This window comes from Catharus ustulatus, chromosome 3, assembly GCF_009819885.2.
Source record: "Catharus ustulatus isolate bCatUst1 chromosome 3, bCatUst1.pri.v2, whole genome shotgun sequence".
Lineage (NCBI taxonomy): Eukaryota > Metazoa > Chordata > Aves > Passeriformes > Turdidae > Catharus > Catharus ustulatus.
In genome coordinates this window covers 57,022,434-57,048,454 of record NC_046223.1, presented here as the reverse complement: position 1 = coordinate 57,048,454, position 26,021 = coordinate 57,022,434, and the positions used below count along the sequence as shown (strand labels likewise).

At 41.9% G+C, this 26,021-nt stretch overlaps 1 protein-coding gene across 2 annotated transcripts in view; it reads left to right on the top strand.

The window, feature by feature from the left end:
* The window catches only part of OPRM1 (opioid receptor mu 1), a 52,834-nt gene that overhangs the window by 24,658 nt on the left and 2,155 nt on the right, over window positions 1-26,021 (top strand). The window contains exons 1-3 of one of the 2 annotated variants that reach the window (XM_033056578.2): window positions 5,263-5,623; window positions 18,793-19,145; window positions 20,718-21,238. In XM_033056578.2, the coding sequence (XP_032912469.1) occupies window positions 5,307-5,623; window positions 18,793-19,145; window positions 20,718-21,238 (1,191 nt within the window). In that variant the 5' untranslated portion in view covers window positions 5,263-5,306. Of the gene's footprint in view, window positions 1-5,262; window positions 5,624-18,792; window positions 19,146-20,717; window positions 21,239-26,021 lie in introns of those variants that run through there. The other variant, XM_033056579.2, reaches the window with a different exon arrangement.

The following is a 26,021-nucleotide window of genomic DNA, read 5'->3' as shown; positions in this document are numbered from 1 at the left end:
TCTGAAGCAGTGGTACAAGTTGCTGTGTGAAAATTACCCTTTAAATATACGATGCGACAATCAAACTGTGCTTGGACAGCTACTGTTGACAAAGCTGTGCATTATATTTGACATTTTTAACATTTATGTAAAAGAATAATTAGAAGTGAAACTACTCATTTGTTCAAAACTCCCCATTATTTCAAATTAAGAGTATTCTTATGGGAACATGAATGATGGCAATTATATCAGCAGAGTTACACTGGACAGATTTCCCTATGATAGATCAAATGTATGTTTCATCACTTCTTGTAAGGGCTGCAAAGGAAATAATTAAAAAGGAATTATTTAAAAGAGAATAGGGCATGAGTCTGAAGGACAGAATAAATAATGCAGTCCTAAAAACAGATCCATATAGGATGCCCATAAAAAGTTTTGGAAATGTAAGCAGGTAGAGACAACGAAATGCTAAATTTGATAAACATGTCAGGAAACAAAATCGCACAGCTGGGTTTATGGAAAGAATCATAAACTCACACTTCACACAGGAGAAAATTGAGACTATTTCCTCATTTGAAAATAAGTGGAGCTTGTCAGATTCTAAATTCTGTAACTTTCAGTCATCTCTAAAATTAACCAAAACACACATTGGAAAATTCTCAAATCATAATCCCTCATTTTCCCTCTCTTTTTGATTTTGGAAATAATTTATTTCTCAAAATAAAATCACATGGATAAATCAAAAAGCCAGATATAACCCTGCCCATTCTGTAGGAATTTTGCTAGTGTCCTCCCACTCCAATAATCAAAGTCAGCCCTTTATTCTGCCACACTGCATTATTTAATTTCATTAATCATGTAATGGGTGGTAATTACTTAGTGTCACATAATGCTCTACTTTTAGTTCTACCAAAGTGGCATTACACTGTAGTTTAGAGGTTATATTTGTCACAGGACAATATATGATGGCTCAGAGTTTTCCATTTCTGAATGCCTTGTGGAACCTATGAGGCCCATAATAAATACTTTACTAGTGCATTCTGAGGATTTCCTAGAAGTATATAACTGTATTTAAGTTATCTATTCGAATCTCCTCCCTTCAGCAAAAGTCAATTTTATGGCCACAATAAATATTTTTCCCTACATTACCATCTATGAGTGGGCAGAATAGTCAGTCTCTGTGGAAATTATTTCTTCAACAAGTGCATCCTTTGTGTATGCCTAACGCTGCCTTTCTGGCATATTAGAGAAATCAGTATTTAACAGGGAGATTGCCAGAGATGACTCTTAAGCTATGTGATCTGTATCTGCACACATGCAGACAGAGACACAGAGACAGCAGCAGGTGGATGACCCTAAACAATTCTCTGCCCTGGCTACTCCAGGAGCCACCAGAGGAACCACCACCCCAAAAAAGACCCATCTCCTCACACAGGAAGGAGCACCAGGACACAAGGGCAGATGAGGGAACACCAAAAATGCCATCAGAGAAATGAGATCTCTCCCTAGACTGTTCCTAGGCTGTCACAGAGGAGCCTTCGCCTCATGGGCCAAGCACAATAAGCAACACCACAGGGGAGCAGCTGCCTGGAGCAATTCCCAGACTATGGGGTGTCACTCCTGGGGATATGGGACACAGTATGGGATGCAGAAGAGTACCTTGGAACTGCACAAAAATGTCCCATGAGATGCTTCAGGGAGGAGGCACAGGCAGGAAAAGGGAGGGATACAGGCCAGCTACTGGATACACTAAGTCTGAGGATGATTCCTAGGAGGCGTTCGTGTGTTCCCAACATGTGTGTGTTGGGTGTCTGTACGTGGGTCTGTATCCACAGCCTGAGTGGTGCTGCAGCCTCAGGGCTCCTATGTCCATGTGCAAACAGCTGGGATGCAGGGAACAGCTACTGGGCAGACTGATTGTCTGATCCAGATGCTCAGTGAGGAGAGCCATATGGTGCACATGTACATATACATACTCCCACTAGCAGATTTTCACCCTGAACAGCCAGAGGGGAACAGGGTGAGGCTGTTGGTGCAGTTTGTGCTTCTGCCAGTGCTGAGTTCATTTCTGTGCTGGTCTCTGGGGCCAAATGTGTGTGTATGCTTATGTGTGGGTTCTGTAAAGGTGTGTGTAGGCTGACTATTGGGCATACAAGATCAGTCTGGCTATTAGTTGGACCTGAGGGCACAGAGCTTCAGCAACCTCCCCTCTGTTGAGCTACTGCATTTGAAAAGCCTAACCAATGACCAAGAATTTAATTTGCAGAGTCAAAATACATAAGAGTTATAAAATGTAAGATTGTATGAACTGAACTGTTCCCCTTACTATATATTTAATTATATCACACACTAACTTCCTCTTGACCCTTATATCATTAACTGTAGTGGTAGTTTTTTTGAACACCTTTCACTCTACTCATTCAATATGTAGCTCCAACTCAGCAAAACGATTAGTTTGTCAAGGATAAAACTATTTGTTTGTCAAGGATTCTCAAACTGAGAATACAGTTAACTACCAAGGACAGTTAATACAGTCCTTAACATACCATCATGAATCTGCTTTCTAGCCTTGCCAGATAAGGAAATTGAATACTATATCACAGAATCCCAGAACTGTCAAGGTTGGAAGAGACCTTAGAGATCATCTAATCCAACCATCAATGTGGTCCAACTGACACTCTTCAGACTTGTTATGCAAACACAAAAGCTATCACTTATAGCTACATTTATCAAACTTTGAAGAGACATCTTATTTTTTACAAGGGCAGAATAACTCAGAGATGATGAAACTTAAAGTACTTTTTTTCAACTAATGGATATAGTATTTGCCACTCCGTAGATTGCCCTTATCTGCAGAGTCACTGTCACAATCTAGGAAGGAGACTCAGGTGATCTGTGAATACAGAAATACTGCAAATTATCAAGACTGTTTAATTTCAGTGAAGAAGGAAAAAGTTGGACAATGACCAACAAGAAAGTATTACTGGTCTTCAACTTCACAAACATTCTTTCATCAGAATCTTGGCTACACAGTCCTACATTATCTGAAATTATTTGAAGAAAGGGTCTCACACATTATTACACTGAAAATGACCTTTACCATCTGAAAGCAATATTCTAAAGATTTATTTCACATTGCCTATGTCCTTGCAAAGTAACACCTACAATAACTTTGCAAAGAGGTGCATCCAACTATCACTCCCCTACCTTGAAATGTTGCTTAATGAGGCCTGTCTAAAACACGCTCAACTCCCAGGGCTTTTTGCCAGCCCTCTCTGCATCTTAAGTTTTCATCTGCACCTGCCAAAAGCTTGATTTATTTGGGCATAATAATTTTTTTGTCTGTGCAATCACTTCTCTGTGAGCAGTCATAAAGTCTTGTGTAGAGCACTCCATTTATCTGGGCATCTGTTTTTAAGGGTTTTTTTAAAGACATTTTAATGTAATTTTAAAGTAACTTTTTAATATACAAAAAGGCCTTCTGATAGTGAGAGTGATACAAATCTGACTATGACATAAGATATGGAGTGAATCTCCTGGCAGCCTTGATTTTTATTCTCTGTCTTGTCAGTCCTTTCCACAGCCAGGCACAGTTGTGTTCAAAGGGCTGAATACCAATTGTGTACAGGCTTACCTTAAACTCATCTGATGGCTTTGGTGCAACAAAAGGCAAGCACAGAGAGAGGCTCCCACACTCTGTGAACATAGCCACAGATGAAAGTCTCTGAGAAAGGCTCAGTTTTAAAGTTTTGTTCCTTCTGCTCTCTGTATGACTATACACGCTATCCTTCAGAAGGGGATAAAGAGGTAGTGTCCTTGACCATGTAAAATCTCTGAGTTCTTGCTTTCATTTCCTCTTGTCCACAGCTTTTACCAGACACAAAAATAACTCCTATTCTAAAGCTCTTCCTAAATGTAATGCTAAATGGCCCTCTCCTAGCAATGAAGGATGCTGAAAATACTCACTGTGGCCATGAAGCAATACATGCTATCTACTGAATGTGCATCTTAATAGCCTACTCTTTCTTCTCCTTCTATTTCACTTTAGAATGAAAAAAAAAGGAATACAAATTCTCTAGACCTACTCCCCTCTCAAAGTTCAGTGACACCCCTTTCCCATTCCCACTTCTTCCTCCCCACCAATTATCAGATATACATTGAAAGATTGTGTGGTCAGTTCCACTACTGCTGCCTGCCCTGAGCAGCACTGGTTCCCATTGCTTGTGGCACAAGCACATCCTAAGACTAAAATGCCCGGGATTCTGCACCTTTTTCGTAGGTTGCAACTTGTTTTTCTCCACTTTTGTCATTACCCATCTTGAAATAGCAGTAGGTGCTCTGCACAGAGTGAGCAGAATAAGTGTGCATCCATGATGAGACAGTGGGAGCAATCACTGCTACTCTGTCACTTTCCTTTTCACCAGATTTTTTTTCTGCCTTACCAGGGATCTCTTCTGATTTCATTAGTGAGACAGTAAATGAGGTAAGTCCTAATAATCAGCCACCAAGCAGTCCTGCACCTCTGTACTCATTTGGAACAATTGATCACGAAAAGGTGTTGGCATAAACAAGCAGTGTGAATTAAGCACCCGGTGACAATGAGTATACAGCTCAAGAGAATGGTTTTGATGTCGTTCTTATCTGTGTTATCACATCCAATAACAATCACACCACATCTACGGGAGAACATCCTTGGAGCTCTGAACAGAAGGTCCTCAGAAAACCCTGAGGATGCATGAGATCCGAGTCATTTCCAAAGGACAATTCTGTTCGCAACCACCCCTCCCAAAGTGTTGCAGTAAAGTTCATCACATTTTATTACAAGGTTCCGTTATCTCTATAATCACTGAGGGCATGGTTTTGCAAAGATCCGTCTCACTACAATAATCAGTCGCGCACTGATCTCCTCTCTGCACCTGCCTTTATCTCGCCAAGTCGGTCTCCCTCGGTTCTCTCTGGTTTTTGCCCCTGGTGCCTATGGTGCTGGGGAAGCGAACATTTTAAGCTCTTTGCCTTCAAGTGCCACCCGCAGGGGAGGGTAACACCGCCCGCTGCCGCCCGCAGGCGCGCCCCGCCGGCCGCTGGGGGCGGCCGCACGGCGCCCGGCCGGCCTGGGAGGAGCGGCGGGCGGCGGGCGCGGGGAGGTTCCTCCCGCCGCTCCTGCGAGCCCAGCCCCTCCTCCGGGCCCGCCCCGCCCGCCGCACACATGTGCCCGCACCCAGCGGCGGGGCGCGCCGTCGGGCCGGGCGGGCGCCGTCGCCTCCCTGACACGGCGGCAGCAGCGCTGCGTCCCTCGGGCGCGGGGAGCGGGTGGCCGCGCTGACACCATGGCTGTCGCCTACCTGCTGGGCAACGCGTCCGCGCCGCTGCTCGCCGGCGCCCTGGAGGTCCCGTTCGCCGCCAACACCTCCGCCTGCCGCCCGCCCGGGCCGCCCTGCCCGGCGTGGGGCAACAGCTCGGCGGCGCTGGGCTGGAACCGCTCCGAGCCCTGCGGCGGCGGCAATGGCAGCGCGGGCGGCGGGCCCTGCGCGCCCGCGGGCGGCGGCCCCTCCGTGGTCACCGCCATCGCCATCATGGCCCTCTACTCTGTGGTCTGCGTCGTGGGGCTCTTCGGCAACTTCTTGGTCATGTATGTCATCGTCAGGTGAGTGCCGCCCTGCCCCGCCCCGCAGCCCACGGGCGCTGCCGTCGGGGCGGAACCCCGCCGCCAGGAGCCGGGATGCAGGATGCTGTCCCGGCAGGGATGCTGCGGTCCCCCTCCGCCGGGCAGCGCGCAGAGGGACACGCTGGGGGGTGCGGACAGCCGCCGGCCCCGCGGGAAAGGGAAGGAGGCTTTTGATAAAGAGCCGGAGCGGGTGATGGGGGAAGAGAAACTTGCGGTGGAGCCTTGAGGGGCAACCGGTCCGTCAGAACCGCTGCATCTTGTCCCAGGATGTTCTAAGGACCCTCCGAGCTGCAGCACCTCTGCGAGCAGCTCTGGCCAACGGGGCCGGTATCCCGCACCTGTCCCCTAGGGAGCGAGGATTTAAAGGGACTGTAGGCACTGCCTGTGAGCGCCTACGGGTACAGGGGTGGTGCGCGGGTATCCGGCACGCATCCACCTGTCTTTCCACCCACCTCTCCCAAATGCACGAACAAAATGTAAATGGCACCGCGGTTAAACGCTCCTCTGTGGCCGTGTTTAGAGATCCACTGCCTCATGTCTACATCTATATGTGTATATCGAAATCCATTTATGTATGTGTATAGACATTCATGCGTATACACATGAATGAATAAGTGTGCCGTGATCGCGACCGCTTTCCGTAATCCCGGCGTTCCGGCTGTGCTGCGGCACTTCGCAACTTTCTCGCCCGCAAGAGAAAAAGCCCCCAGTGGGGCTATTACAGATCAGATCAGGCGCGATAAAGCCATTGCCCGTAAATGAGAGGAAAACGAGTGAGAGGGAGATGGAAGAGGCTCCCAGCCGGCCTGGCAGCGGAGCGGGTGCTTCCGTGGGGGAACACTGCCACCTCCCGGGAGCGACGGGCCGCGAGCGGGACGGCGGGGAGCGGCAGGACGGGGTCGGCTGGGCTCGGCGCCCTTGGTGCTGCTCGTCGTTTCCAAACCAAGCGTGCACTGAGCCCTGGAGAGCCCAGCGGGCGCTTTTAAGGGGGGACGTGGGGATGGCCCGGGGCGCGCTCCGTTCCTATCAAGTCAGCTCCAGCACTTCCCATTTCCCCCCGTCCGGAGCGCCCGTTCTCCCTTTGAGCTCTGCGTTCCCCGGGGAGCCGGGGCCGCCTGGGGTCGTCTCTGGCAGCCCTGGCAAGCCAGCGCAGCGGGTGGCTCTGTGGTGCGTGGGTGCAGCGCAAGCCGTGCCGGCGGGGGTGAGGGTCGCGGTCACGGTGGGGTGTTGCAGCGGGATGGAGGATGATTCCTTCGGCACGTGTTAGGGATGCAAAGCCTGAGCGTCTGACAGACCTAGTGGGAATACAAGTAATATCCATCAGTGGCTCAGACTAGAGCAGTGCAGAAACCTTGTGGGTTTAACTATACTTTGGAGGCTGCATGCCCAGAGCTGGGGAGATTCTCTTCTGTCTTGTGGTTTTGATCAGTCTGAAATTCAAGCTGTCCGTGGGAAGAGACATCTGCAGAAAGGCTTCTGAGTGGGGGCATGACTGCAATCACTGTAGCAGTGCTGAATGCATTCCTCTGGGAGGAAAAGCAGATGCACAGTGTAACAGAGGCAGGGTAGCTGTCAGCAGAGAAATATGCCACAGGTTGTCCCTGGAATTATGTATTTATTATCCTGGGCATAACCCTTACTAGGTTCATATTTCTTACAATAATTAATTAAATTACACTTGCACCACAAAGCCAAATCGAATGAGGCACTTCTATTTAGATTTCTATCTAAAGAAAGCATCTTTCCCTGAGATGACGGCTTGAAAACAAAAGCCAGAAGCAATAGGAGAAAGCAAAAATATATATTTAATTTTACAGAGGAAAACGCAAATTAAGTGGCTTGTCCAAAACCATCAGGAATTTTATTGCAAACCCCACATCTCCTGTGAAAGAACAGCTTTTGGTATGACATAATTCCTTCTCGATTAATACCAACACAGCTGTTGAGCAATTGGGGTGACAAGGAATTTACATGCTAATGGCTGAACAGGATCTGTGCTTTAAGCAACACAAAAATACATTCCCTTTCTGTGCTGCTCTGTAGGTGTAGTGTATCTGATCAGCAATAGGGAACTCAGTGATTTAGTTCCTATTGCAAGCTGTATTAGCTTGACAGTGTTCCAAATCATAAATATGAACCTATGAAATGGTGATCCTATGTGCTCACATTCATCCCTCCTTGCATCCAACTACAAGTAAGAGGCCAAAGTTTCACTGGATTGAATTTGTCATCATGTAAAACTCTCCTTCTTTATCTGCCTTTCCCATCATGTCTGCTCAGGAAAAGCAAAACATTAAACTTGCAATTAATCAGGAGAAGAATTGAGGCTACTAAAATTTAAGATTTTAAAGTAATATTGGCACCTAGTTTGTCTTGAAAAATACTAGGAGTTGGGAGGTAGGTGCTTGCATATTTGAAACGGTCCTACTCACCTTTTAGAGTCCAGCCCCAGAGAAAGCAGCAGTGACTTCAGATTGAGTCTGCAGCGTGCTAACACCTCGTGCTGGAGATGTTTCTTTGGAAATAGTTTTCAAATAATTATATAATTCTTACCAACATTATTACTCATAAATTTTTTCACATGAGGCTAATCCAGGGGTTTGGAGTCAGAGCTGTGCAAGTGCTAGCCTGACAGGGAACTATCACTGTCACTTCACAATGCCACCCTGCCACAATGCTATCCCTCATGGGACAAACAGAGGCCAGAAAGCAGATATGTGCAAGGAGGAGTTAGAAATGTATTGTGATTATCAATGTGAAAAGAAGGGTCTTTGTGCAAAGCAGGTCTATGGATTTCCAATTTATGCACATTATGTTTTAATTAATGCCTTCTCATCCACCCTCTTCATTCTTCCAGATGGTTTCTGTTCAGCTGAATGCTTTCATCCTTGAATTAATATTTACGTGTTGTATATGTAATGTGCGAGGCTTAACCTCATGTTACTAACACTGAGCTCTTTCCTTTCTCAAGCACCAAAAAATACCTTGAAGTGACAGCAGTGGGAGTTTAATAGGTTTTAGTGCCAGCCATGAATTTCCTGTAATCAGAAAAATCTGTAAATAATTTTTATTCTCTGTTTTCCTCGTGTGCTTTGTGTAAGCGTAAATTACTAATATGAACACAATGTTGTTATGGCTAGATCAAATGCTACTTCTAACTGCTGCAGAGTACAGGAGGACAGTGTACAATTAGTACAATGTGGCATTGAATTGATTTACAGGGTAATCCAAAGGCTTTTCCAGCTTTGTCATCGAGTTGGTGGGATATTTTTCTCACAATTAGAATGGAAATAAGAATATGCCTCATAATTAAGGCAATATGCTAGAAAGCTGCAATAGATCCTAGATGAAAATCTTAAGCATTGCAGGTCTGGAAGAGAGGAGTAGCTCGAAGAGGCCTCATTCCTCCACGATCCAAGTGCTCTGGGAGACCTTTAATTCCACCAATAGCCACTGAAGTCAGTCAAGTGCAGAGGGATTCCTCATTTGTTTTGCTATAAATTTTTCACATATCATAAACAAAGGAACCTCAGGTTCCCCGCAGTCTTTTGTAGAGGAAGATCTTTTTTCATTGAATGAATTATTACACTGCTTTAAAGGAAAAAAAAAAAAAAACGGCAAACAGAGAAAGAAATTGAAGAAGTCCTCTCTCTGAAATTAGGGCAAATCTTTCTATGTGTCTCAAAACATCCTCTTAATAGTGTTTTCAACAAAAAGAACTGTGACTGAAGCATCATCCAATCTGGAAAGACTGTGCAGTACTGAAAACTCTGGTTAGTTCAGCTGAGCTCACTCACAATTCAGAAAAACTGTTTTATTAAGTAGAACAGACTTAGAGTTGAAATTTCAGTTGTAGAAATAATTGATATTACCAGAAGAAAAAATATTCTTACACAGGTGCACAAAAGCGTGAAGTCTTTTTAGAGGAAAAAAATCTAAAAATAATCACAAGCTTGAAAGTGGGTGAAGCTAGACAAGTGTTTCTAAAAAATAAGTTCTTTGCAAGGTGACATGGTGTTATGGCTGCAGATGTGTGGTGGACTTCAGCATCTTTTGTAGCAGCATAGATCAGGGAGCTTAAAAAATGAGAGGTGCACAAAATTCCTGCTTTTCTTTCCTGTCCACAGCCTCATGAACTTCTCATTTGCGCAGCACTGCTTGTGTGAGTGTGTGTCCTGCCTGTTCCACTGACTGCAAAGGCTCCACTCCCGTAGTAGGAGCTGAAAGCCTCAGCAGCCTTACCCAGTCATGTCAATTATGAATTAATACAGCTCACAGCACCAGCCAGAGAAGACCTGGGGACAGAACTGTGGGAGCACTGCTGGGAGGAGCAGCAGAGAAGCTGAATTAAATCAGCAGCATAGCAAGGGGGTGACCCTCAGCATCCTGCCTTACAGAAAGGCAGGTGTCCCTGTTTGCATACTGTTTGTTACTGAGTTTACCAACCTTTGCTAGTGGGTAAATGTTTAACTAGCAAGCAGCTCCCCTCCCTTCCCCAAGTTGAAGGAAAGCAGACAGATAAAATGAAATGTATAGCTTTATATTATTTTTTTAATTATTTTTTTCCAGATATGATGAAAATGTGACCAAAAACACATGAGGCTGCAGCCTGGGGGTAACACCCATCTCACTGAGGAAGCAGAGGCACCTGAGGGATGAGAGCTCTGCAGCCCCAGACTCATCTCCAGACCCTGTGCCTGGCCGCAGTCCCAGTGAACTCCTGCACACAGGATGCATGCCAGGCCCAGGTGCACAGACCCTCTGGCTCTGCTCATGCCTACCACCAGGCAGTTCTGGGCAGAAAACAACCCTGCTCACTCAATTTGCCTGTAAAAAGCTGTTTGATCCCACTGTTCTTTTCCTGGAGTGACATTATGGTAATGGCTCCCATGAAAAAAATAATGTAAAACACTTCCTGACTTTTTTTTTTTTTAGAATTTCTTTTTAAAAATAATCAAAAATTGCCAACTTTTCAAGGCTTCAGTAAGGGTAGAAAATACTGTATGCACATATTGCTTATACTACATGATTACTAGCAAACTAATGACTAATGAGTGATTTAGCAAACACAATCCTGAAGTACTGCTTTGTTTAATTTACAGTGTTTTCCCAAACCATCAAGCATAACTTTTGCTCAACACTGTGGATGAGCATTTATAACTCTTCTACATCAAAAGGTGACATATTTACAAAAATCTCAAACATAACATGATACAAGTCCAAAAATCTCAAACATAACATGATACAAGTCCAAATGTCTCAGAATCAAAATTTAGCTTCTAGCCTCTTTTCCAGTCATAGCCAGCAGCTGGTGTTTAGTCACAGAGTGGAAAAAATAGGGGCAACACTGTGTGAGTATCATTCTAATCGACTGCAGAGAGACTTTCTGAGCTGCAGTTTGCATCAGCATTTATTCAGTAGCTTTTTGTGGATGTTTCTGACATGCAATACTCCCCAAAAAAATGAGGATCAAAAATAAGATTAGGTAACAAAGATTCCCACTACTAAACACAGCTGCTTCAAAACAAACATTTGAAGCATTTTAATTATTCTATTTTGGTTATTTTTAAGCTCAGGTTGTTGTAGAGATCTTCATTAACATGCATTTTCAAAAAATTATTTATTTTCATTATGATTCCAGGTGAAAACAAGTTTTCTATGCTTGATAAATCGCTTCAAAATCCACTCTTGTAACTATTTTTTTAAAAAATCCAAAAGCAACTGTTTTCTGAATTGTTGTGCTTAAGCTGATCTCAAAGAAAGCTCTTTTTATAACCATCTGTGTCTTCTTTGGTTTTTATAATGAAGTTTGGGTTTATGGTATTGAAAGTGGGAATATTGTCATTATCTTTCAAAGACCTCTAGTCCCTTTTGGAAGTGGGCTTTTAATGGCATTCACAATCAAGGAGTTCCCCAGCTTAGCTGAGTTGTGATAAGCGTTCTCATTCATCCATTTATTGTTAAACACTTCTAAATTTTATTTATATTTCCCTTTGAATTTACATGATGAAAAAAGGTAGGCATGACACACCATAGCTAATCAAATAACTGTGAAGGACATGAAATAGATTTTTTCCACCTTCTTACTGAGAAGTGTTCAATTATCAGCTATAAGATCTTATATCTCAGATCAGGACTAAAACTTCAGAACAAAAATGTTTGTGTAAAATGGAACGTCTTCTCCTTGTCATGTTGTGTGGAGCAGTTCCAACTGAGTGAAGTCTCTTTTTTAAAGGGGAACAGGGAGCAGCAGTTGCCACAGTGCTAATCTTCAGCCCTGGGATGTGCTGCCCATATAGAAAAATCATCTAAGGAGCCAATTACCCAAATCACTCTCATAAGGATGTGGTCTTAGTAACTCCCTCAGAGCTGCACTTTCAAACACAATCTTATCCTTGTCATGTAGAGACTGAGTCCATGATTTTCAGTGCTTTTGGTCTTCTCACATGACACATGTGCTCCTTCTTCCTGCCATGCCAGCTTTTGCCTGCTTTCCCCTTCTCCCCACATCATAGGCAAACCTTCCTCTGCATTTATTCTCTCTGTAGTTTGTTTGTCTCGCCTCTGTCACTCCTTTCCAGATCACACTCAACAGTTTCACCAGAAGATCCCAATCTCCTGCATGCGAGAGGCCATACCTTGTACACCTAGTTACTGGTCTGTGCAGTCTGTGTATGGCCTGGCCTCCAGCCCCATGCCACCTCCCTGCTACCCTCTGACCAGGGGGATTGGTTGCCTGCCGTTCCCTACCACATCTTTAGGGATCTCACATCTGCTAGAGTTAAAACTGTCTTCAAAGGCTTCCCTGCCAGCTTCCCTGCTGACCAGGGATATTTCATGTACGGTCCTTATCTCAGGTGATCAGTCTACATGTCAGGAGGAGAGTACCAGCACCTGGAAACCAGACAAAGTAGCTGATAACTTGTCCCCTCTAGAAAAATGTCACCACAGTTATCAGAGGTGTAGTCAGCAGTTTTACTCTCAATCACACTTCCCTGAAGGCAGAGGGAGAAAAGTCAAATTGAATATACTGACAGTTTTCTTTTATATGTCTTTCTAGCAAAGCAAAACCTTCAACAATAAGCACCTGCTGCTGGATAATGGCAATATATTGAAGTTAACCTTTTTAGTACCATTGATTTATTTCAGAGAGATATGTTACAGAATAACCATGAAAGCAGCGACTTTTATTGGAGACCCATATATGCCTCAGCACCAGGCAAACAGAGACTCAAATAAAAGTGCTTTGACAAACAGACCAGATTAAGTTCTGAAATAATTGGCAGGTAATTCCCCCCATTCAACTAGGCTGGAAGGGAAGAAAGTGTACCAGCAGATGACTGTTTGGGCCCTGGAGCATACTTATTACTGTAATTTGTTTTTTATCATTAAGTAGCTTTTTATGATGTCTGGGAAAAGAAGAAGAAATTAGGAGTTATAAGACATGACATCCTAAATATTTTTGTGGCTAGTGATATACCTATACCTGTTCTTGACTGGTTCTCCATCCCTTTTTGAAAAAAAAGATGGCATCTCATCAGCTTTATTTTGTATTTTTCACATTTATGTAACTTTAAAAGGCATAAAATAATAGAAAATCATATAATAATTGCCTGTTAGGACTACTGTGAAGTTTGTGTGTTCTGTCTGAAGTAATCTCCTTGCTTATTAATCCCCTCAGTCAGACATCAAGGGAAATGACCAGCCTTCCTCCTGAAAATAGCTATTTTTCCTAAAAGAAAAAAGCTTGTTTTATTTTATCTAGGTAGGGACTAAACTCACTGGCTCAAGCTAAATAGCAGAAAGATGACTTCTATATGATGCCTTTTAGTAGCTAAAAAATAAAATCAGGAAGAGCCACAAAGACAGCAGCAAGTCATTTTTAGTTCAGAGTCCAGCACAGGAAAGAGGATGAGTCAGATGCCCTCACAACTCTCTTGGTGCCACACCATTTCCCAAAAGACTGGCCCTGAAGTCTAAAGGTGACTCTGCCTAAAAGGCTTTTGTTTAGCTCACCCTCTCACAAAGCTGAAGTATGAGATAAATTCCTGCTGGGTTCTGAGTACAAGAGAAATGGCCCTGAGGTGGTGCTGCTTCCCAGGAGATGATGTGCTCTACTTGCTTCTCCTGCATCCTGTAAGCAAATACTGATGGATCTACACATGCCTTGGCACGGTCCTGATGAGAGGAAGGGATAAGCTGGGAAGGCAAAGATGCTAACAAGGTAACTCAAGGGAAGTAAACTTTGATGACATTCTTGCCAAAGTTTGTACTATGGAGGAGAATAATGTGACAAAGCAGTGGGAAAACAAATTGTTGGGGAGAAAAGAGGTAGCAACTGAAGCAACTACAGTCCAGCAGTTCCCTGCCCTGTGCTCAAGTCCACACTGACCACATATATACTCAGACTCCTTCAGAAAATGAACATCTCCTTGCCAGTGAGTGAAGAGAGAAAACTGCTCCATAACAATGTATGTGAAGCATGACCAAGTATGTCAAATAACTAAACTCTTTGATTTTAGATCTACTGCACTCCCTCAGTATGTCATGCCTTGACACCTAAGTATTGCCTAATATTTTTCATCTCTAACTAAACCACCGTGACAGATCACAGCAGTGACTGGGTAGTGCTGTACTGGGAGTCAGGATGCAAGACTTCAACAGGAGAGCACAGCAACTGCCTCTGTCTTTCTTAAAGGCAGTAAAGGCTTCCTCACTGCCCCATTTCAGCTTTTCCCCCCAAACTCAGGGTGGGTTCAGGAAGTCAGTGAATGTGATATAAATTGCATAATTTCATTGCAACCAAATGTGAACACTTGCAGCTCTACTGTTGTACCTGCTCAAGGTTTTGTTTAGTTTTTCAATTTGTTGTTGGTTTGGTTTCACTCAGGGCTTACTATGTTTAGATTACAGCCTTGTAAGATCTGTGTAAGATCTCTTCAGTAGAACATACATCAAAAGAATGCAGAGGTTGTTAACCACAAGATGGCACCTCCACCTATCAAGGTTGTGCATAAATTTATGGTGCTTGTAGCCAGAGATTAAATTTAATGGCTTAAGGAATAAGCATTCAGAAGAACTCATGAATAGAAAAATCAGAGATTTAAGTTTTCAGGCTGATTAAATCATGTGCTCGCAGGCAGAAAGGTTAGACCTATCCAGAATATATATGACTTCAAAACTTTTAACAGGTTACAGCCTGTCACAGCACGTGTAGCAGCTGTGGCTGAGATACAGTATGGGTCTTTCATTCTATAGAGATCCATTAACATGGGAAGAAAAGAAAAGGATAATAAAATAGATGGATATCAGTGAAGTCCATCATTTGTGACCCTTCAGCTCAAAGGTACTTTCCAAAATGTGGCTTGAGAGACTTAATTTCAGTGTCAAATATTAAAACTGGATTGGCAGACAGAAAATTTTTGAGGGTTTTTACAGACCACCCTGAAAATGTCATAACTTTCTTAAAAGTCTTAAAGGCTCAAGAAAAATTGAAAGTACCTGATATCTCAAAAAAGCATACAAAAAAAATCCCTTTTTCCTACTGTTCTTGAGTTGCATATACAAGGTGTGCCAGGACAATCATGGGGGAAAAATTAATTTAAACTGATTAAACTAGGCATGCTTCACCTGTTTTTATTCTTCCCACCCAAGGCAACCTCAACTAATCTAATGTATGCACATAATGATTCTTCATTTGTTTAACAAGTCATTTATGCAAGAAGAACATGAATTTGAAATGCTAACCTAATATGCAGAATCAAGAAGAGTTTATGTCAGGTTGTCTGTATGCAAGACCTAACTGTTGGCTGTTGTTTCTTTCAGCAGCCAAACCATTTTTGAGAGTGACTGCTTTCTGCAGTGAATCTCCAGTGATTTTGTCCAGTTTTTCATGTATTTTGCACTGAACTTAAACATAGATCTTGAAGTAGTCTTTGTCTCCAATTTAGCATTCTGTAGGCAAAACCTTGCATGCCTTTGTGTTGCTGAAAGTAATTATTACCAGTCTGTCACTGACCTGCTTATTTCCTAGGTGGAAAAGACTGTTTCTGCTTTCCTCCTCATTGATATTTTATGGTAGAAAAACTGCATTGGGCAGTTAGAAGGGGTATGCTAGTAGGTGCCAGTATTATAATATGTGTAATTAATTTGGGTATATATCAAGAGCAGTATTGTGCTAAATATTCACAAAAAGCCCCTGAATCATCACATTCTATTAGTCTTTTCACTACAGAGTTGTGAAATAAAAGTAAGGCCACTCAAAGCCAACTTCTGTCTTCACTTGCAGCCTTGATCATTGTCATCCAAAATTTAATACACTTGATGTTTTAGATGCTGAAATTTCAATGTAATCTAAATACCAGTATTCAGATTTTCATGAGTTTGCAATTAATATTTTTTTCTCTACATATCTGTTAACTTTTAGATTCTCTAGTGAGTTTGAATGAAAATGTGAAAGCAGTCTCTTAAAAGATTGCATTAAAAAATTTTGGTATTGCATTATAAATTTTGGTATTACCAAGTCCCTCTCAACTGTAGAAATCTTGTCACATATAAATCAATATCTGGATAATGGAAATGTTTGTTCTGCTTTTTCAAATAGGTAGACTGATACCTTAGCAAAAGGTGTAGTAACAGCTAGGATCAAGACTTTGAAAAGCTCCATTTCGATTGACTGTTACTTTTCATGCTGTTAAAATTACATTTAATCAATTGCTTTGGTATTTATTTGTTCATGTCAAAAAATAATCCTGGGAACACTGACAATCTACTTATTTAGAAAAATATGTGTTTTACAAAATGTACCTTGCAGAAATAAACCCCTTATAAAATCTTTAAGTATTCTGTACAGAGAAATGCCCAAATCCCATAGAGTTCACTGAAAAGAATATTGTAAATTTCAATAGGCTTTTGTTGATTAGGTAGTTGTGGAGGTAAATACTTTCTATCACCATGAGAGCTCTGCCTCTATTCATTGTAAGAACAGCATGCTTAGAAGTACAAAAAGTATAGCATACATCAAGCAAAACCCTTCACCATTGGTCTGCAGAGGGTATTAAACAAAGTAAGTCCAAGAACTTTTAAACTCAAACTGACAATGAAACTGAAAACTGTAGCATTTAAGTGGGAAACTGAAACATATGCAGCATTTAAGTGGGATAAGATCCATGCCCAGTGAAGAAATTTCTATTCTATTCTATTCTATTCTATTCTATTCTATTCTATTCTATTCTATTCTATTCTATTCTATTCTATTTATTCAGAGCATTTTTCTGTCCATGGTCTGTCATGCTAACCTGAAAGTCATTTACATATGGGTTCATGCTTTGGAAGCTTTTGCTGGGTCAGGCATTCCTTTCGAATCATAATGGCTTTAACTACTGATGACAAAACGTTGTTGCTAATATCTGACCACACGCTCTCCAGACACACCTGTCCCGGAATCATGTGTGATGGCAGCAGCACTGAGCAGCATTCCCAAGGTGCTTTCTTGCCCAGCTGTAAAGAAGGCAAGCAATCATCTAAGGTCTGAGCAGGGATCAGCAGCCCAGGTGAGGGCACAGAATCCTCATCACCTTTGCTTGTTTGTGCAGAGCTGAGAGCCACTGCCCCTCTGTCGCTGTCCCAGCCTGAGCAGGTCAGGTGGGAGCAAGCTGGATATGTCTGCCCACAACATCTTCAGGTTAGCTCTGCACACACCTTCAGCTACTCTTGGATATCTCAGACCTTTGGAGACATACTTATTTTGATAAACCACAGGGCTTAGTACTAGATAATAGTAAAAGCAAAATATAAATATTGCTGCTTTCATTCTCATCTGGAAGATTCTCCAGCAAATTGCCCAAGAAATATTTTCTCCTCCCTCCAAACAGTTTTTAGAGCTGTAGCTTTTATTGTGTGCCTCTCCCACACTGCAATCCTGTACATTTTTTCCAGTTTCCTGGAGAGAGAGTTGTAGATGCTTACAGCATCTATGTTAGTTACAGACTTGTTATATAAATGGAGTGAGAAAAGTTTTTGCAGGACTTTCAGAATATGGACTTTATTTACAACTTGAAAGTATCATATTCAGATCATACCTTTTCAAGGCAGCAGTCAAGGTAGAGTTTGGATCTACTTGAAAATCTGTTTTTAAAAACCACCTTATATTGAAATTAGTATTGTTAGTATCTTCTCATGCACAGTGCTAAAAATGAGAGAACAGATCCAGTACCAATTACTTCACATGTTAATCATAAAGCTTTCTCGGTCCATTCAACATGAAGTCTGCTCTTCTGCCAAAGAAAAGTTCCAAATGCACATTTCCTACAGAATTCTTTCATTGGGATTTTTTGCAAATGACTCATGTTCTGAAGAGATCTAACTCAGAGAGATAAAACCCATGAAATAGTGTATTTTACATTTTGTTCTTCCCTAGCAGGTTCCCCGGCAGGTCTTTTGAAATGAGCTATTCCTCCTGAAAAGAACTCTATAAATTGTAAAATGTTTGATCAAACACTCTGCTTATTAGTTTTGCGGAACAGGAAGGAAGTTTCATCAAAAGAGCAAGCCATCTGACCCAGCAAAATCCAAGCTGCCACAAGGTCCAGCAACCTGAGCAGCCATCAGGGCAGCATGGACAGGAACATTACTTAAATTGAAACATTTTTTGTACCACTGCAAAAGTACAGCATTCACATAAAAAGTGGGTCTCAAGTGCTGCTCATTTTGAATTATATTATTACTACTCCACAACCTACAAATAAATTTTCTATTTCTACAGAACATAGTTATGATATTTGGCATGACATCAGCAGGTACAGAAAATCTGTCCACGTAGTACAGTGTCTGATCTGTAAACATACAATTTTTTCAGCTTCTGAATTATTTAGCATCTATAATATTGTTTCTTCTATGTGTGTCTTTTCCTTCTGCACAAGTTAAATTAATCTTTTCTTCCTTACACCCTTTAGCTGATGTCTCACTGGAATGCCAACATATAGGTGGATCATAGCATGCTCATTTGGTTAAAAGCAGAAAATGTGATCTTTGACAGTATCTAGCACATTATTTTATAGGAGCTTCCTATAGATGATGCACTGAATTCAGTTTTATTTAACAAAGTCAATTGTGATCATTCACATGCTCTGCCAATTTTTCTTTTCTAGGTACACGAAAATGAAGACTGCCACCAACATCTATATTTTCAATCTTGCATTGGCAGATGCCCTAGCCACAAGTACTCTGCCATTCCAGAGTGTGAATTACTTGATGGGAACCTGGCCTTTTGGTACCATCCTTTGTAAGATTGTCATATCCATAGACTACTACAATATGTTCACCAGTATCTTCACACTCTGCACCATGAGTGTGGATCGCTATGTGGCTGTTTGCCACCCAGTCAAGGCCCTTGATTTCCGTACCCCCCGAAATGCCAAAATTATCAATGTCTGCAACTGGATTCTTTCCTCTGCCATTGGCCTGCCAGTTATGTTCATGGCAACTACTAAATACAGGCATGGTAAGTCTGGCTTTCATTCCTAAACTGAGTACTCAACGTTTAAACTCCTTTCTGCATTGTTTCACTGTAGTATAGAGGCATTGAATTAACTGCTGACTTCCAACCCATGTAAAGCAAGTATCAGTGCAAATGAGCCACTTCAGCAGTTTTGCATTTGCTGTAGTTCACTGGACAAGCAATGCATGTGGCCTGTGTTTTACAACAAGCAGCTTCAGCTTCTTCTGTGGGCCCATGCAAGTCCTGCTGGGACACTCGGTTACTGTAGTGTTTGGAAAAGCATCTGTGCCTGCCTGTCTTCTCCTGTGGGGCAATTCTGCATTACCCTGTAGCACAGGAGCCTGTGCTTTACCCAGGATACTCCCACTGGGAAGCAGGCAGTCATAGATATGTTACACCCTGTCTGACAGGACATGATACAGAACAGAGAGCACGTTCTGAACCAGTGGTGCTCCAAGACCTTCCATAAAGGGACAGTGACAGCATGTCAACACAAGTCGAGACCCTCCCTACCAAGTGTTGTGTCGTTCTTTTCCCCATTGCCCTGAAATGCCCAAACTCTTAGCATATATGGTGGCTTAATGTTCTAGTTTAGGGCAAATTTTGAGAAAACCTCCGGAAGGAGCCCCCAGAAAACAAAACCCCCACAATTCCTCCCCCCACCACCAGGTTCGGGAAGAATTTCCTCAGAGGAAAAGTGGAAAAAACTGTTTATTAATCAAACAAAACACTCCCCAACACAAGAGAAGAAAATGGAACAGCCCCAGATGACAAAAAGACCTCTTTCACCTGTGTGAGAGAATGACAAACTCAGAAAGTCTCTCCTATGAGTGGTATCAGTCTTCAGTGCTGGGGATGACTGCTGCAGATCACAAATTGCAGACTCCTGATGTTCCTTGGTGTTTCCCAGGTCCCGGTCCAGAACAGGTTCAGATGGTATACAAAAAGGGAAAGAAAGAAAGAACAAAAAAACAGTCCAGGGAAAGAGATGGGACTGTCTAACTAAACTAACTAATAAGCAAAAGCAAAAGCCAGCAAAGCTAAAGCCAGCAAGCCAAGCAAGCAAAGCAAAAACCAGTCCGAGTCTGCAAACCCAGCCTCCGAAGCACAGACAATGGGGGAGGGGAGCCAACTGATAAGTAGACAAAACAAACCTTCACTTAAACAGAACACACGATTGGGGATACAAGCACCATAACATCACCCCAGGACACTTATCAATCTTTCTTTTCACCATGTTTTATACTGGAAGTGAAAATAAGTCAAAGTTTAAGCATATATGACAAATCAGCTCTTTTCCTTGTTTAGTATACATTAAATTCCAAGCCATAACATGCAAACGAGAACATGTTAATTTGGTTTTCTTTTCCTAATTCAGGCTTCATGCATGTTTTGCAGCACTCTGTCCTACCAATGTTTGTGCAAATGACAGGTCACATATTGCTTCGTTTTACATGTTTACTTAGGTGTAAATTCTTCATATATTTGCCGATGATATTTAATTAAAGAAAGGTTAAAGAAAAGCAAATAAAAACTGACCTGCATGCTCTTCTCTGCTGTTTTCCTTTTCCTCAGGTTCAATTGACTGCACACTTACATTCTCCCACCCTGCTTGGTACTGGGAGAACCTCCTGAAAATCTGTGTGTTCATCTTTGCCTTCATCATGCCAGTCCTGATCATTACCGTGTGTTACGGGCTGATGATTTTACGCCTGAAGAGCGTTCGCATGTTATCCGGCTCCAAAGAGAAGGATAGGAACCTGCGGAGGATCACAAGGATGGTTCTCGTGGTGGTGGCAGTGTTTATTGTCTGCTGGACTCCCATCCACATTTATGTTATCATTAAAGCCCTGGTCAACATCCCAGAAACTACTTTCCAGACTGTCTCCTGGCACTTCTGTATTGCCCTAGGGTATACAAATAGCTGCCTTAATCCAGTCCTTTATGCATTTCTAGATGAGAATTTCAAAAGGTGTTTCAGAGAGTTCTGCATCCCCACTTCCTCAACCATTGAGCAGCAAAACTCCACCCGAGTCCGACAAAACACTCGTGACCATGCTTCCACTGCCAACACTGTGGATAGGACTAACCATCAGGTATGACTAGCAGTGGAGATGTCATCTCTGGATCCAGGCCACCAGCTTGGAGATGACATGTGTTCTGAAGTTACTGCTTACACTGATTTGTAGCTTTTGGAATGTCTGAACACTTTCAAAGTTATATTTGAAACTGGTGTATGCATACACAGAGATCCCAGTCCTGCATGGTGCTAATTTTTCTCTGTCCTGCTTGATGCTCAGAAGCCAAGGGTTCTAAAGGGTACCTTGAGTGACTGGGTCCAGCGTGCATGCATGTACAGAGCACATAAAACTGTTTCACTTACAGGATGTTTGCAACAGGTTGAAAATTAATCACAGATTTCCCTGTTCATACTCCTTGTCTGCTGATGGAGACAGGAGTGGGACGGAATACAGATCTTTCTTCTTCTCCCATTGCAACAGTGAATAAAAAGATAAAAAATTGTGCTTGTTCACTTTTGATTGATGTACAAAGAAGGCCTACCTGGCCTTGTTTGTCCTGAAAGTCATGCAAGAGATAGACTGTCTACATACAGTCCTTGTGTCAGATAATTATGTGGTGAATAAGGTGGGGCTAGATATTTATGTATGTATATGTATATATATATATATATAAAAATACATACACATATGTTAAATATTAATGTGCCATTTTGCCATTTCAGGCATACCAAGAAAATACCTTTTCCATGTAGAAAAAGCCTTTAAGAAGTAGGGATTTTATGGCACATCAGATAACAAGAGCTGTTTGTTGATGGGTTTTTTTAATTCAGTCTATTTTTGCATAGTTTTTGTGAAGAAGCTCTTTTGTACATGTTCAGTATCCATTGTCCTGTGCTTAGTCTGAGAATTTCCAAGCTCCATCTCTCAGCAAAACATGAAAGCAAATCTTAACATTCATGAAAGTAATTCAAGCACATCACAAGCACTAGAAGTTTGAGTTGTCTCTGTAATTCCTTAAAAATAAGAACAAAAGCCTAATTCATTCCTTGCCATGTCACCTTTCAGCAATATACTTACGTTGCTCATGCAACAGTTTCTCACTGCTGCCACTTCAGCCACAAGCTGGCTGCCTCCTCGAGGTGCAGAACTCGCTGGCTTCTTGTGAAAGCAGCTACCTGCCTGGCACTCAGCTGCTACCAGATAGCCCAAATAAGAGTATTCCCATCTCCAAGGAGACTAAACAGTATTTGCACCACAAAAGAGGAGAGGAGTCTAAAGGGAGAAGGGCTAAAGCGAGAAGCTTTATTAAGCATCAACAATTGGTGTTGTTCACCAGTGTCTGATTCATACTGATTCATGCCAAACTGTGGCCTGTGAAACCGGCACCTTCTCAGTCTGGTGGTGAAGCAGAACCACCAAACTTGGCATAGGCGCACCTATGTATGTATGTATGTATGTATGTATGTATGTATTGTAGTATTTACTAGGTGCAGCAAATTACTACATTCATCTGTTAATAATGCATTTGTAATCCTCAGTGGAGTCAATTTTGTGCATGTATCTGACAACAAGATTGTATTTCTGTCTAGTACAATTCTAGCTTTTTAGAGTGCAGTGTGTATGCACCCATTTTCTATATTTAGTGTCTTTATATTACTTCTAGGAGAGCTGTAGCCTTCCAAACTTCTACCCAAAAGATTAATGTGGTACTTCCTAGAGGCTGAGTGAAATAAAATCTGTTTCCCTGAGCACTGACAAAACACAGAATAGAAGATGATGTTTCCCAGAAAGATGTTTCAGCCTACACCACCAAGAGACGCAGCCTGCTGGGGCAGGGATGGAGCAAGCCAGTGAAGTGACCTTGAGAGTGGCAATAAGGAGGAAGCTAGTCCTGTAGTTGGGTTCTTTGCTGGTTAGGGGTGGTTTGTTTGTTTGTTTGTTTGTTTGTTTGTTTGTTTGTTTGTTTGTTTTTCCTTTAGGGAATAGTGTTGAAATAAATTAGTGATGAAGAAGTAAAATGGGAAGGGAAGGGAAGGGAAGGGAAGGGAAGGGAAGGGAAGGGAAGGGAAGGGAAGGGAAGGGAAGGGAAGGGAAGGGAAGGGAAGGGAAGGGAAGGGAAGGGAAGGGAAGGGAAGGGAAGGGAAGGGAAGGGAAGGGAAGGGAAGGGAAGGGAAGGGAAGGGAAGGGAAGGGAAGGGAAGGGAAGGGAAGGGAAGGGAAGGGAAGAATGCTGAGGGGAGAGGTAAACATAAGGAATGACATCCAAGTGAGGCAGTAAGGATGGAAAGTGATTGGCAAAGAGCCAAGCTGCATGGAACAAAGAAATTTGTATGCAGAGCTAGAATAAATTGGCTATTTTGATAGCTCTTCCTAGCAGCCAACCATCAGATTTCCCCAGAGCCAGGGAGAAGAAGCTTGGTAGCTCAGGTCTTCATAGGTGGGTGGATAGTCTTTGCATGTTCGGGTGTTTGAAAGACTCTGCTTCCTTCACCACCATCCCTGCAGTCCTTGCTTTGGCAGCTGCTGATGCTGCCACTGGTTTATTTCTGCCACATGTGCTCCCTGAATGCTGACTGGGCCTTCTCCCTGGAGTTCAGCTCAGCAGCTCTTTGGTACAGTCTTTATCCACAATGTCCACGGAATACATTCACAGCAGGCCGTGTTCAAAGCTTAATGTTAAACTTGTCTTTTTTTCTCTCTCAAACATTTCTGTAAGAGACATTTTTTGATGTCTGCTTTTATCAGAATGAGACAAAATTGTTGAACTAATCTACACTGAAAATGTTCTCTGAAATAGTAACTACAAATGTAATACCTAATATTTTTATATTATTATTTTAAACACAAAAAGCCCTAGAGTGAGTGCAGCTTTATCTCTCAGAAAAGAAAAAAAGAAAATAACTGACCAGACAAACCAATATTTGCTCAGAAACTGAGATTCTGTAGATTCTATGGACAGGGTATTCTTTTTACAGGTAAGTGCTTACTTTTAAAGAAAGTCTAGCTTGTGTATCTATTGATTGAAGTATACTTATAAGCTCTTTCTTGTATAGACAAGGCCTCAGAGAGCATTTGGTATAAATTCTAATTGCAAAGCTGTGTAGTACTTGGCACACTTCATATAATTTTCTAAGGAACAGATGTTCTACAAGGTACTTTTTTGCCAAGTGAGTGTTCTTTTCTCCTGCTAAAGTTAATGAGAACTGCAAGGCTCAATCACATAAGGCCTAACACTCTTGAGGTATTTAAAAGCATTTAGAATTAACACTCTTAAGTATTTAACAGTGTCTTCTATCAGTTTAAAAGCACCAACAGGAAACATCATAAATATTCATATTATTCTGAGTTAATATACTGGCCTTTGGCCTAGTCTCTGGTTCCTTGGCATTACCAAAAAAGTCTAGATTAAGTGCTTATACTCTTCTGGAGGGTTTATGCAATCTTATAAGTGCATTTACATGGAGAATGAGTGATGTAAAAAATGAGGAAAAAATGCTTGAAAAGCAAAACTGCTTTCTTTGAACTTTTTTCTGTATGACCAAGTATTGTCAGGGGAGAGGAATGAAGGACCAAATAGTAGCTTTTGCAAAAGGCTGAGGATTTTTTGCTGTTGTTGGCATTAGCTGATTCCTATCAAAATATTGGCAAGTATATTGAAATATCTTTTACTTCAGATGCTCAGACTCTCTGCATCAATCTACCTCTGAGATTAAAAGACGGTTTAAATGTAAAATCAATTGATAGTTATTTTCCCCCGAAAACTAAGTTTTTGCTAGCATCTATGTTAAAAACAAAAAATCCTAAATAATTAGGGAAGTGGATTATTAATAATAATAGAAATCTGAGAAATTTTATTTGTTTCAGTGGATTCATTTTTTGTGACCCATTTTTATAGCTGCTTTTATAGCAACTTCACCTGAATGTATCCAAGCAACTAAGCAAATTATGTATAGGCACATCTTCAGGACTACTTAGTCGTCCCATGTGTAACTCTTTTCAGTTTTAGCTTCTGATGCTTTCTTGTCAAGTACTGAAAATGTCTAAATGCCCTAATGGAAACTGTAAATCCTCTCCACATGCTGAAAATGAGGCCTCAGATATGTTCAATAATAAAAGGCTCAGCCCTGAAAGCTTTGCCTTTACTACCTGAATTGGCAGCCACATGTAGAAATAAGAAAGATATTGGATTCAAGAAAAAGTTTTTAAGTTAAAACAAGGAAAAACTGAAAGCTAGTTTCACTTTTATCAAATAAATGAGTTTTCTTACTTCTTAATTTTCCTTGTGCTGTATAACCCACTGTGAACAACTATGGGGAATGCTGGTGATTCCTGTTGCAGAAACATGAAAAAAAATGGGCAGCTTCTCGGCAGATTCACATCTACCTGTATTAACAGAGAATGGCCTTCTTGTGTATTTTCAGAAAATATATCTCCTTTGTGAATTATACTGTATTTCAATAATAATTTTGAAGCACTGGTTTCTTTAAAAGGCCATTTTTGGCAACATAGTGATATCTATGAAACACTTGTGTAAGTTCAATAGAGCCTTAGAACTGGGCTGTCTTTTGGAGCTGATATGCATTGACATGGATTCTTTGTGAATCTCCTGGCTTCATCTGTGTCTCTGCCTTCCACTGCATAAACCCTTGATTTGCAGTGACTCTCACCCAGCTCTCAGCAGGTTCTGGTACAAAAATTGTTGAGCAAAAAGGGGTAGCAACCTTTCAGGACTTGCCATGCAGTAAGGTTTTCTTGATGAAAACATCTGTAGTGCTACTGTGCCTGCATGCAAGTAGGACTCAACATGGAGACTGTGGACACACAGGGCTGAGAGGTTGTTGGGTTTGTTTGCTGGTGTA